Raw genomic sequence first — 14,032 nt, 5'->3', positions numbered from 1 at the left:
GGCCATATGCAAGAAGTCATGAGGGAGTTAGAATTTGAAAGATTTTGACATTTCTATTTAAGAAGGAATGTGTGGCAAGTTGAAGAATGGACTTGTCATGATTTCAGACAGAAATATAAAGTGCATGAAATTCAGGAGATGAAAGGCTCAAGTACCTTTTTTGGGCAACCTTTCTATCATGTATAGCAAGAGAACAGGCTGTGTTAAACCAAGGTTTAAAAGGTTTAGGTTGAGAAAAAGAATGAGGAATGTACGCCTCCATGCCAGACACTATTACCGCCGTTATGCGTTCAGCACACAAAGATGAGTCTCTGACACTGAAACAATAATCATTACAAGGAAAATCAGCATAATACCTTCTCAGGTCCCCCAACTGGCAGAGGCAAAATGCCAGAGGCACCTCTGCTTTGGGGATCCTGTGGAGGATTGGAGAAATAGGACAAGATACAGAAATGAGATTGTGATCGGAGGAGCCCAACGGAGATGAAAGGGTGACAGCATAAGCAGAAGGATTAGAGGTGAGGAAGAGATCAAGAATGTTGGGCGTGTCTCCAAGACGGTCAGGAATACGAGTAGGGTGTTGCACCAGTTGCTCTAGGTCATGGAGGATAGCAAAGTTGAAGGCTAGTTCACCAGGATGGTCAGTGAAGGAGAGGAAAGCGAAAGCTAGTGATGAACATCGAAATCTCCAAGAATGGAAATCTCTGCAAAAGGGTAGAGGGACAGAATGTGCTCCACTTTGGAAGTTAAATAGTCAAAGAATTTACTATAGTCAGAGGAGTTAGGGGAGTGATAGACAACACAGATAAATTTAGTTATGGAGTGACTAATGAGTCCAAGCCAGATGGTGGAAAACTCGGAAGATTCAAGGGCGTAGGCAGGAGAGCTAGTGAAGTCGCTGCGCACTAGACACATCTAGCTTTAGAACGAAAATGAGGATAGAGAAAGTAGGAGGGAACAGAGAAAGGGCTACTGTCAGTTGCCTCAGACAGCTGTGGTTTGGTGAGGAAAAGATGAGGTTTAGTAGAGGAGAGGTGGTGTTCAACAGATTGAAAATTTGATCTTAGACCACGAATGTTGTAGAAGTTAATGAAGAAAAAGTCGCGGGAGGTGTCAAGACATTTTGGGTGGCCATCAAGAGAGCAGTTCGATCTGGGGACATTTCTTGGGATGAGGATTAGAATCACAAACTTCAAGAAGAGAGGACAACAAGAAACAAACAAGCAAACGTATCACTGGGAGACAGCTAGACCTTGAATCCTCGCATCCCTCTCCCCTCTGTCACGATTGTTATCTCCCCCTCTAAGACACTTGCCTCTCTGCCACGCTTCTCCACGAACTCTCTTTATCATAAGACTGCTATTATCTTTTCAAACTCTGTTTTTCTTATTACCTTCGTCATCACAACTATACATCAATTAACTCTCACAATAACACTATTACAAAAGGTTATGTTGAGACAGAGGTATAAAGCTGGACCAGAAGAGTATTAACTACTTCACGGTATCATTATCTCGAAACATGTCTGAGATCCAAAAGAAATATGGAAAAATCAAGACTTTAATGCAATGGGGCAACACTGCTTGTTGGCGAGGAAATTGTGTGTCTGTTGTGTCTTTGTCTCTAAAATAGACTGAAGACCTTTGTGGAGAAAATGTGGTGTACCAAAAATAGGATGTAGTGAATAGTGAGTAGAACTAGGATAGGTAGTGTAGCAATAATGCATTGTGTTTTCGTTTGTTTATAACTGCCTGAGTCCAAGTACAGTAAAATCAAGATCTAGAGCATGGACAAGAAAGGAAACGAATAAAAGCTTCTAGGTAGTCGTTAAATTTATTATTGTACACGATATCTGCATTATGCGTATGAAAGAAATAAGTATTAGAAAGCGTATGAAGCTACATAGAAAACAGAAGAAAAGAGTGAAGACAGGCAGTGTTGTGACGTTGCCAGCTGGTGAAGTCACAACACTCAGCTCGCTCTCTGATTGGCTCTAATTTCTCCTGTTTTATACCCCTCCACACTTAGGGAATATGCTAGCGATCATGAGGAGAGAAAAAGACAAGATGAAGAGTAATGGAACAGGCAAAAGTAAACAGGTCACTAATCTGTAATGTAATGACATAGATGCTGGCCATTAGCAGTACGTCCTCTGAATGTAGGCTGCCTGACAGACTGAGCGAGGTGGGATGCATGGAAGTTCTCGACATGATGAGGTTCGGTTATGGAACATTTCCCTTGTTTTATATCATGTACTGTGTACCCGGCTTAAGACAAACACTAGACTATAGCTCTTATCAGTCTGGAACTAGATGCCATTGAATACTAACAGGACTAAATACTTTTTTATTAAAATTTTTGGGATAATTACTGTGCCCTGACATAAGTTAATTTCATTCTAAAAGCAGATGGACATATTTCAGTAATACAATTTAATAAAGAATAATCTTTTTCAAATACATTCATTCTTTATTCATATTCCCTATATTCATGTCATAATTAATGAAAAATAACAAACAAAATAGATAAGTAAATAAGGTAGAATAGATTTATACAAATAACAGTAAAAAGTAAGGTCGTGTGAGACACGCTTTTTCACCATGACATTCATAACATACTGGTTGATTAATGGTAGGCTTTATTGTTACTGGAGCAGCGTTTTGGAGTGAGGAACTTAATGCCTAGTAACATTATGATTTAGATAACTTTTTCTTATTTAACTTATTCAATAGATTTATAAATCTGATTTTCCTACTTTTCAGAATTCTAATATTTCAAGGCATGTTCACACATGTCAATATGGCAATGCTACACATTAGAACAGTGATTCCCAACCAGTGGTACATGAAAGCCTTCCAGGTGGTGCACTAGGACTTTTGAGATCATAGGCGACATTTAATATAATTAAATTAATTCATTTCTCAGGAAAATTATTACTGCCTAGCTTACAGAAGATAATCTAGCATAGTTCATCTGGTGGAGAAAAAACAAATGCATTCCTCGTATTAAACTGAGTTGTGTTCTTTGTTGTTAGTTCATTTGTGTGTTCTACTTGTGAACTTGTGCCGAAATTTAAGTTTCTCTGGAACCAGGTGGTATGTGGGGACTGTACAGGACCTCCAAGTGGTACTAGCTCAGGAAAGGTTTGGGAACCACTGCGTTAGAAGTATTAACAGAGCCCTCCTAGCTGGAGAGTGTTCACACACAGTGGCAGTGAAGTATTGGCTGGTTGGCGGGAAATGAATGTAAACAAACAGGTACCCAATTAAATGTCTTCTTAAAAAGATCTATGCACAATTGCAATGAAATGACAATGGAGACAATACTCGAACTTAATGCGTTCCAAATGGCCGTTCAAGTATCTAAAAATTTGACTACTACTACCTGTAAATCAGGTAATTCATTATGAGCTTAGCAAAACCTTAAGTTTACAAAAATTGCAATGTAAATTTTTTTTTACAATTTTGATTTGTACTTACCGTAAGTAAGTAGAGGAGAAAGAAGGAGAGGAAATGGAAGGGGGAAGGGTTGGGAGGAGGAGGGAGGTTATTCGTCGGAGGACGCACGGTCCAGATATATAAGGTCTTCCATCCGCACACAACCACACTTACTAGCATTCTCTCACTCAAACTTACTAACACACTGTACACATGAAACCTTCTAGGTTGGGTAACAATCCACAGTCACGTGTCTATGATTCATGTGGGCCCCGAGTCGGTGTGATGCAGGGGCCCAGCTAGCCAGTAGCCAGTCAGACCCTGACCTCTGCGCCTGTCACACGCACCCAAGCAACCATGCGCCAAGCCATAATCTGACCTCGCCATGTTGAGACCAATTTTTATTTTCTCTTTATAATGCCCAATAGTTGTGCTGTGCGTTGCTGCCATAATACAAAAAGAAAGACAAAACGATATCTACATTGCACTTTTCCATACACTCATCTAACTCATCCAGAATTAGCTCAAAGTAGTTATTTTGGTTCATACGAACATTCTTAGGCAAAAACACTAATTTTCCAAGACCATAGTAAGAAAACAACTCCACACCATCAAAGAATCTGGGTGTTTTACTGTGTGTGTTGTGTAGCATGGATCGTAGCGGTTACTACCGGGTCTTTGGCAATTTCTTGATTTGACTTATTCTCCTCACAAAGGCACAAATAACTGAGATTTGGGCCTTACTAATTAGTTTTCTAGGCCCCATAATATGAAGTAACAGGGCAGAATGGTAAGCTCACGCATCCACAAAAAGGGCTGTGAGTGGGGAGGTGAAAAAAAAAATCAAATTCAAGCACACGAGCCACAGCGAACGTTGACTGGGGGCTTACGTGACGTATATGTACGGCCGAGACCAAAGTAAGCCAACCGGATGGAAGACCTTGTATATCTGAATTGTGGGAGGATGAGTCACCCTCCATGAAAACGTGTGATTCCTGTGAACCCACTAGTGGAGGGCTATTGCTCACTAACACTTGTACTCTCACTAGATTCCTTATTTTCACCACTAATAAGCCTCTTTGGTGCCATTGTAAGTTTCTAAATGAAACGCTGCAGACAGAACACAAGAGAATGTTCTCACGACCGCAGCGGGACAACTGGTGGACGTTCGACTATCGGGTATTTTTTCCAGTATTACGTTGAACTTTTGCGGTGAGTATTTATTGAAAAGGTTAACTATTAAGACGTTCGAGTATTGAATCTCCACTGTAAATCATCACCTCCAACAAGACACTGCAGACGGAAACAGTCCTCAGTGCTAGAGTGGCAGAAATCTCATCAACAGACTTCTACGCAAGCTTTTTTTTTTGCTGTATAACTCATGTCTTGGGTCCTAGACATGTGTTTGTCCCTCACTAACTTCAGCATCTTCTCTGCCTTTGGATACCACATCTCCAAATCCTCCTCCGTGACTTCACAATGTAAACAAAACCACTAACGGCTGGACAAAACCAATGTGCTGGTCTTGTATTGCTGGTAGCAGCTCCATCTGCAAGGCACCAAAATCTACCCAATACCTCTAGTGGGTAGCATTGCTACCTGCATATTGACATGTGTAAACCCATCTTTATAGAGGCAACACCAAGGTGAATCAATAGGGAAACACTGTAAGTGCTGCTAGTTTATCTGTGCTCTGTATTTTTTTGTTACATATGTATTCTATCATGAATGTTGTAAAAGACAAGGCCAAACCCAACAAGAGGAGTAGGAAGGCGCCCTGCAGCTGGTCCACGCTCAGCCTCGGGGTCTGGGTTCTCTGGAATAGGAAATACAAATGTTAATAGTTATAGAACGTGAAATCGTAAGCTACATTACGTAATCATTGAATTGTGTGACTTATAAATGACCCTGTTCAATGAATCCTATTAGGAATGCTGTCTCGTGTACTACAAAGCATTATAATCAATAATAGCTGCCAGCTTGAGGCAAGTTTCACAATATTGCAGTTTATATTAGTTGATACAAGTCATTCATATGAGGCGATTTTACATAGTGTTACGACCACAAGGGCAATGGAGGTTTCCATGCGCAGTTGATTGAATCAAGATCAGAGCTGGATGCGACTTGAATTTTTTTCTGGTACAACTTTAACTTTGCGACTATATTTGTAGTTCCCCCAGTGTGATGCGATTTTGAGACTTTGTGACACTGGGTTTTTTCCTGGTATGATTCCGCTAAATTACAAAGAAAACTTTAACGCGATAACAGGAACATACTTTAATAAGGCAGAGAAACACATATTTATTATTATTATTATTATTATTATTATTATTATTATTACTATTATTATTATTATTATTATTACTACTATTATAATTGGAGGGAAGTGGAGAGAACACAGTTGCGAGGAGTTGAGTTTATTTCCCAATTCGTTTTACCTATGGCTTCTTCAGGGGAACTGTCTTCTTGTAGGTAAGGGGGGGGGGGGAAGAGAAATAAGAGTTTGGCCAGTAAGAAATAAAGGTAGTGAAAGTACAGAAAGTAGTAGGAGAGTAAAAGGTGGTGGGCTTACCAGCTTGCTATTTTTTTTTTAGTTATGCAGTTGCCTTCGCCTTGGTGGTCCTGACGTAGTGCCGCTTGTACGCTTCGGTAGACAGAGTTTTAGGTTGCCGCTTGCAGATTACGCAAAATGTTCTTATAATTTCTTCATATTCTTCTGGGGTTTCATCTGGATGGTGAGGATAGTAGATTGGTTCATTTGCTGCTTGCTGGACAGGTCGTTTGCTGGGGCGGTAGACAAATTCTTCCTGGGGAGTCTTGGTGGAGATTTTTTCATTTCTCCTTTTCTTTCTCTTAATGGTCCAGCCTTGGTCTTCGGCTGGTGAAGGGAAGAGTGGCGTTGATAGGCTTGCACACGCCTCAGAGTTGTCTATGTGGCTGTGCTGCGGTGAGTCTTCTCCGTTGCCTTCAATGTCCACAATTTCATCCTCCAGATCTTCTTCACTTCACTTGTCCTCATCAACAGTGCCGTTGGTGGTGTTCTCTTCTTCTTCTTTCGCCTCCTGTTCTCTGAGACAAGGTTGATCATTTACCTACTTCTCTAAGTGCTCGTTTGCTTGTTTGTGGCGACATAGTGGATGAAGTGACTTCTTGAGGCGAGGAGCAGAGATAGCCGTTGTCGATATTTGAATGGTTGGGAGACCGTTGTGTTGAAGGAGTAGTGGTATTAGCCCTTGCAGGGGTTGGTGGTAATATTCTGCAAGAGCTTTGGCAGCATATATACAGACCAGAACTTTATCCTCCCCACGTACCAGGGCCTGAGCAAATTCAGTAAACACACACACACACACACACACACACACACACACACACACACACACACACACACACACACACACACACACACACACACACACACAAAAAAAAAAAAAAAAACACAGAAAGAGCAACGATGTATTGATATAGGCACTACCATGGCTAGAACTCACTTAACCCGAAATAACGAGGAAACGCCTGCCTCTTGCTGATCAACGTCACGAAGGCTGAGTAAATTGGTACATCAAAGTAGGCTAAGGCTTCATCTTGGACCTGCAGACAGGGACAGACGTCTTTGTGCACGTCTCTGCCAGCTGGATTCTTCTGATCCTTTAAGAACTCTTTTCCATGAGAAGGAGACAACGTATTCCTTACAATTGAACAGGGAGAGAAAAGACCAGAAGCGAGGAAAGTGGTGAGAAACTGCAAGCACTCTTCACCAACAAACGCAAGCAGCCCATCAAAACAGCCCTAGAACCCTTTTCATTAGGGGGCCGCCTTGGTACAGTGGAACCATGCGTGCTTTGGGGTCTGAGGGGTCTCCAAGCGCACGGGTTCGAATCCTATCCATGGTCCGAGTGTAGGTCGGGCTTCCTCACTGGGGGCAACGGTTTCCTAACAAGTGGGCCTTGAGATAGGAGGTACCCCCCAAAAAAAGTATCCCCTTAAGCCCATAAATTCCCGTGAAAAGCCCACATGGTATATAAAAAAAAGAAGAAAAAAAAAAAAAAACAGAAGAGGGGGTACAGATGAAGATTTTTGCTTGCGTTCACACTGCTAAAGCTATAGCAAAAAAACAATTGGCATCTCATAAACATTATTCCCCTCATTCTTCAACATAAGAATATCCCTGCCATCTATGTCCCTCTGACAGCCCTCGTTAGTCGCCACTTCTCAGCGCTGCTAGATAGGCACCACCACCACCGTGGCATCTCCACGCAATGCAGAGAAGAGTGATGCATAGAAAAACAAGCACCCTCACCACGAGACTGTTGCAGAGGAAGAACACACCGAGATAGAGTTGGAATACGAAGATGAAAAAATAGAGGAAGATGAAGATGAAGAAGAAGAATAAGAACATGACGAAGAAGACAACAAAGAAGAAGAGCGGGATATGAGTCTTTACAGCTACGCTCAGACCTTCCCCAGAGATACCAGTACACACACCAAGCAAATACAGCCACAGCAAGATATCAAGTGTTGTATGCAGTTCTACGCCAAACTCGACTCTATACTAAACCAGTGTCCCTGTCGTGATGCATTTATTGTCTTGGGGGACCTTAATACTGTCACTGGCACTTAGAGAGCCAGCTACGAGTTATGTGTAGGTCCCCATGGCTCTGGTACCAGGAACGACAACTGCTCTTTCTTTCTGATTCTTGCAAGATCCAGAGGGTTGAGAATTGCAGTTGTTTGGTATCAGAGACCAACACTGTATTGCTGGACTTGGTATAGCAATGCCGGAGGGGTAGCGAAGGAGATCGACCATATCCTTATTAGTACTCGTTGGATGATCCTCCAGAATTGCAGGGTTTTTCAGAGTGCCGAGTTCTTTGCGACTGATCACAGGCTTGTTCTTGGTACACTCAAGTTGCATGTCATGTCCAGAAAGCCTCCAATATGTGACCACACTGTGTTTCATCTTGAGAAACTGAAGGACTTGACATGTGCCCAGGAGTATGCAGTGACAGTTTCCAATCGATTTGGAGTGTTCGACACCATCGAGGACTCGGTAGAGCTATGGGATACCTTCAAACGTGAGACTCTTGAGGCTACCAAGGAATGTGTTGTGGAGCGCCCAAGGTCATGGAGTGGCTTCGCCTCGGTAGAGATAATGGACAGTATTGAGGAGAGTTGCACTGCCAGACTTGCTGGGAACCGCAACCAGTACAGGGTTCTGTCACGTAGGACTAGAGCTCTCCTGAGGAGAGACAAGGAGAGTTATTTCAGGGGTCTTGCTGAGGATGCAGAGTGTCATTTAAATGTTAATGACCTCCGACCTGCCTATTGAGCCCTGAAAGAAACTCTGCTCCAAGTCTACATCTCAGATGAGTGTTATATGAACAGCAGATGGTCGCCTCGTATCAGATGCAAATGGGTAGATGGCTCGTTGGGCTGAGTACTTTGAGCAGCTGTTCACAGTGGATCCTCTAACTAAGCAGACAGCTCCAAAGTGAAAGGTTACAGATGTTGGATGCTGATCCACCCATTGGCAAAACTGCACCCTCCATTGATGATGTCAAAGAGGTTGTGGCAAAGTTGAGGGGTGAAAAGGCAGCTGGCATCTGTAACATCAGTGCAGAGCTACTCAAAGTGGGTGGTGAGGCCATGACCCGTGGGTTGCATGCTGTCTTGACTGCTGTATGACATTCAGGTACCATTCCCCCTGACTGGAAAAAGGAGTTGGTTATCCCTATCTGGAAGGGGAAAGGGGACTGTCAGGACTGCAACAATTACCGCGATATAACACTGCTCAGCATATCAGGCAAGGTGCTTACCCATTTGCTGTTGATGCGTATCCGCAGTCACCTGATGAAACACCAGAGACCTGAACAGTCTTGGTTCACGCCCGGTAAATCAACAACTGATCGAATCATAGCGCTTTGCGTACTGGTGGAGAACCGACGTGAGTTTCAACAAGGAATGCTTGCAGCCTACGTCGATCTAAAGAAGGCGTTTGTTTCAGTGCATTGAGAGACACTCTGGAATCTTTTCCGTCTCCGCGGGATTCCTGCAAGGATTATTGGTCTATTAACTGGCCTGAGTGGTGTGAAGTGTGGAGGGTGCATGTCCAGTTTCTTTCCTGTGAATACAGGAGTGAGGCAGGGATGCGTGCTTGCTCTATCACTTTTCAACACTTGCATGGACTGGGTATTAGGCAGAATTGTAGACCAAAGTCATTGTGGAGCATCTGTCGGCAATACTGAGATTACAGAGCTTGCTTTTGCTTATGATATAGTAATCTTTTCTGAGTCACTGGAGTTTCTGGTAATGGCTCTAGAGGCGCTACACAAGGAGGTGAAGCCCTTGGGACTCCAGGTTTCCTGGCCCAAGACCAAGGTTCAGGTGCTTGGAGACTTACTGGATGAAACAGTACAGTCCATCCATGCGTGTGGAGAGGACATTGAGATCTCTAAAAATTTCACATACCTTAGTAGTGCAGTGTGTAACGACGGTGGGTAGAACCAGGAAGTTGTACTGCGGATTGGTCAGGCCCATGGTGTTATGGACTCGCTCAACACAAGTATTTGGCGTTGTCGGTACTTGTGCAGACGGATGAAGATTCGGATCTTCAAGTTGCTGGTGATCCCTGTCTTACTCTAAGATTGTGAGACATGGACGCTCAACACTGATCTAAAGAGGCGAATTGATGTCTTTGGTACTAGATGCCTTCGCAGGATCATCGGGTACTGCTGGTATGACTTTGTTTCAAATCAGCAATTGCTCCGTGAGACTGATTCGAGTCCGATTACCAGCATAGTCTGTCAACACCAACTGCTACTGTTTTACATATTTTTGCTCTTGCGCCATCTACTATCCAAACTCTTTTTTTTTTTTCCTCCATTTCTTGTAAAAAAACAACAAAAAACAAACGCAGTTCCCCCGAAGAAGCCGTAGGCGAAACCGGTCGGGAAATAAACTCATCTTCTTACAAGGCATACTTACACTGTGTTTCCCTCCACCTCCCTCCCCCAACTTGTCTGAATCTGAATGTCTGTACATTATTATTATTATTATTTTTATTATTATTATTATTATTATTATTATTATTATTATTATTATTAATAATGATAATAATAATAATAATAATAATAATAATAATAATAATAATAATAATAATAATAATGATAATGATAATGTTATTATTATCATTATCATTATTTATATTACTATCATTATCATTTAGTTAAAACAAAGCTTAAACTAATATCTACAGGTCAGTCTCTTCCTCCTCCTTTATGTCCTCCTCGCCCATCTTTTCCTGAAAGGAAAAAAAAAAAGAAAAGAAAAGTTATCTATTCCTGTTCAAAGTCGCGGCAAAAGTCGCGGAAAATCGGCAATGCGAATTTACTTAGTCCGACTTTTTCAAAACGTTTGCGACTTTCGATCTTGCGATTTTGAAGTCCATGGTGCGACAAGTCGCAAAGTCGGAACTCGGTGTCGCATCGTCCAGCTCTGCTCAAGATATATTGTTTCAATGACAACGCACACACAACAGGAATAACCGCGATTTGAAGGTAACTTGGTGCTCCCAACATCTCCCCATCCCAAGATTCTCCTCTCTCTCTCTCTCTCTCTCTTAACATTAGAGGTGAAATCAGCTGTTTTTACCTGTTTTTACGTGTGTGTGTGATTCACTGTTTGATCTGCTGCAGTCTCTGACGAGACAGCCAGACGTTACCCTACGGAACGAGCTCAGAGCTCATTATTTCCGATCTTCGGATAGGCCTGAGACCAGGCACACACCACACACCAGGACAACAAGGTCACAACTCCTCGATTTACATCCCGTACCTACTCACTGCTAGGTGAACAGGGGCTACACGTGAAAGGAGACACACCCAAATATCTCCACCCGGCCGGGGAATCGAATCCCGGTCCTATGGCTTGTGAAGCCAGCGCTCTAACCACTGAGCTACCGAGCGTGTGTGTGTGTGTGTGTGTGTGTGTGAAGGAAGTGCACTACTCGGTCCACCCAGTTGTTTTGTCACAGTCGCATAACTTTGTGCGCTGGCTGCACCAGTATTCCGCATTAATGTCACGTTTAAACTGAATACGCACATGACGATCTTTCTCTTTTTCTTTTATTTTTCATCCTTTTGTTTTAATCTATTCAAAACTGTAATGTTTCATATACGCATGCATGGCTTATTGGAACGGCGCTGCATATCTTCCACTACACTTGGCATCCGTTATAGGCCGTGCGGCGTTGCCTTCCCATTGTCCTTGACACGTGAATCTCTCAAGCCGCTCCCTGCTGCACATGGTTAGAGATCACTCCAGAGATGAGGGTGCGAACGGCGCGAAAGGATAAAGCTAACTCCCAAAGTACTGTACTACTGTACCAAGTTAGCTCTGGTTGACTATAATGTTCCTCAAAGATAAGGTGATTGTTGCAGTTTCACTTAATCTTACTCTATTTTTTCATTGACATTTTTGTGCGCGTTTGCGTAGATTAACCTAAAACTTACTTTATTTTGATCGTCACTTGGAGGGAAGTGGTATATAAAAAATTTGTAAAGGATTCCAGTCTCCCGCAGTCTGGTGAGGAGATGCGACAACTTTGTCGTGTATGGCGTGTTCTTAGGCAGAAACCATGCACTGTGGCCTGAATAAATCTGAAACAGAGAATAGTAATTATATTAGTACCATTAAAAATTGTTGCCGTCTGATATTTTTCACCCAAAATTCTATACGTTGAAATAATGAAATAAGCGTAGTACAAAAACTATATAATGCAAACACTTAGATCAATGATTGTCTGATTAGGACTATGAAGTCTTTAAACTTACTTTAAGTTCATCGTAAGTAGCAACGTATATTTCTATATAAATTTGAATAAGAATTACAATATGATAAACTGAGATTATTATGTGTCACTTCTATTTTTCATTTGATTATTTTGACTTCATTATCTGTTTTTTTTATTTTTCACACGAGATAAACGACCATTGGTAATAACCGCAATGTATTCATGAGTGTGACAGAGTGTGAGGTGAAGGTAGTGAAGCAGTGAAGGTTACCTGTTCCTTCATGAGGTAGGAATAACGTGTGGCGTTGTACTGCATCTGAAGGTTACTCAGGTAAGAGTAAGTTTCGATCAAGACTTGTTCATGATTGCGGATGCCTCTGAACCCTGGGTCATACTCCAGCTCATACGTAAACAAATCAAGCTTGTTTCCCAAAGCAGCAAGACTCTGGTCCGAGGATTCCTTGAGGGCAGCGGGCACGAAGTTACCGTAGTCCTGCATTGTTAGCCTGGGGATGTTCATAGCCCACTCACTCACTACGGAAATACTACTATTACTACTACTTTTTGAAGATTCATCGTGCATTTGATTTCCTCTCTATCAGTTGAAATATTGCATTATTAAGTACTAAATTAAAATAAAAGAAAAAATAACTGATAGTCATTACTGAGATGCACGGTGTCATTAATGAATCTCTGGAACACAGACTGTACACCGCTAATGTTGTGCTATGTCAACTTGTGTTCTGTAATCACACGTAGTGCTGTTACAACCTGAGATGAGACTGAGCCAGCTCTGCCACGGTCTCCATTCGTGTTGGATACACAGGCACAGTGAGGAAGGCGACCAGGTTGGTGGTGTAGGCGGTTGTGATGATGATGCACGATAACCACCACGCCGCCAGCCATTCCACGCCTCGTAGCTGTACCGCTTGTCGCAGGATCCCGCCATACACCTCATAATAATGAGAGAGAGAGAGAGAGAGAGAGAGAGAGAGAGAGAGAGAGAGAGAGATATATATAGAGATATATATATATATATATATATATATATATATATATATATATATATATATATATATATATATATATATATATATATATATATATATATATATATATATATATATATATATCAGACCTGGGCACTTCCGTACCTCGGTCCGCATTTCCTCTCCTCCGTACCTGTGGACCACAAAACGAGGTGCGGAGGTCAGAAGTGCGGAAAAATTTTCATAAGTGCGGAAGTAACAGGTACGGAAAGGCAAAATTTTAAGTCCGTACTTTCACACCTGACATTTTTCAAGGGTAAAAAAAAAAAATAAAAAAAAAAAAAAAAATAAATAAATAAAATAAAATAAAATAAATAAATAAGAAAATAAGATAAATAAATAAAAATAAATAAATAACAATAAAAAATAAGTAACTAAAAAGAAAATAAATAAATACATAAAGATGATAAACAGTCCACACTTCGTACCTTTACTTCAGGCCGTTTTGGGCGGTCTGTGCTACCAGTATATACCAGTATATATAGTATATATATATATATATATATATATATATATATATATATATATATATATATATATATATATATATATATATATATATATATATATATATATATATATATATATATATATATATATATATACTCGTATATATGGAGCTCCGATATATTGTATTTTGTTTTATTTTTTGAGGTGCGGACTAGATTTTTCAGGGCCGCTTTAATAGTTTTGAGTACGGTACCGGAGGTGCAGAGGTGCGTACCGGATCGAGGGAAAAAATCACAGAAGCGCAGAAG

The 14,032-nt window shown here is 41.4% G+C and overlaps 1 protein-coding gene across 1 annotated transcript in view; it reads right to left on the bottom strand.

Moving 5' to 3' along the window:
* Positions 1 to 726: 726 nt before the first annotated feature.
* The window catches only part of LOC123519775 (glutamate receptor ionotropic, kainate 2-like), a 14,474-nt gene continuing 1,168 nt past the window's right edge, over positions 727 to 14,032 (bottom strand). Inside the window, exons 2-5 of the mRNA XM_045281281.1 lie at positions 12,997 to 13,178; positions 12,497 to 12,731; positions 11,945 to 12,091; positions 727 to 5,253 (exon numbers count right to left, since the gene is read on the bottom strand). Coding sequence (XP_045137216.1) covers positions 5,089 to 5,253; positions 11,945 to 12,091; positions 12,497 to 12,731; positions 12,997 to 13,178 — 729 coding nt within the window. The 3' untranslated portion in view covers positions 727 to 5,088. The remainder of the gene's footprint in view (positions 5,254 to 11,944; positions 12,092 to 12,496; positions 12,732 to 12,996; positions 13,179 to 14,032) is intronic.

This window comes from Portunus trituberculatus, chromosome 46 (assembly GCF_017591435.1).
Source record: "Portunus trituberculatus isolate SZX2019 chromosome 46, ASM1759143v1, whole genome shotgun sequence".
NCBI lineage: Eukaryota > Metazoa > Arthropoda > Malacostraca > Decapoda > Portunidae > Portunus > Portunus trituberculatus.
Note: the sequence above shows the minus strand (reverse complement) of the source record. Positions and strands in the feature narration are given on the sequence as shown.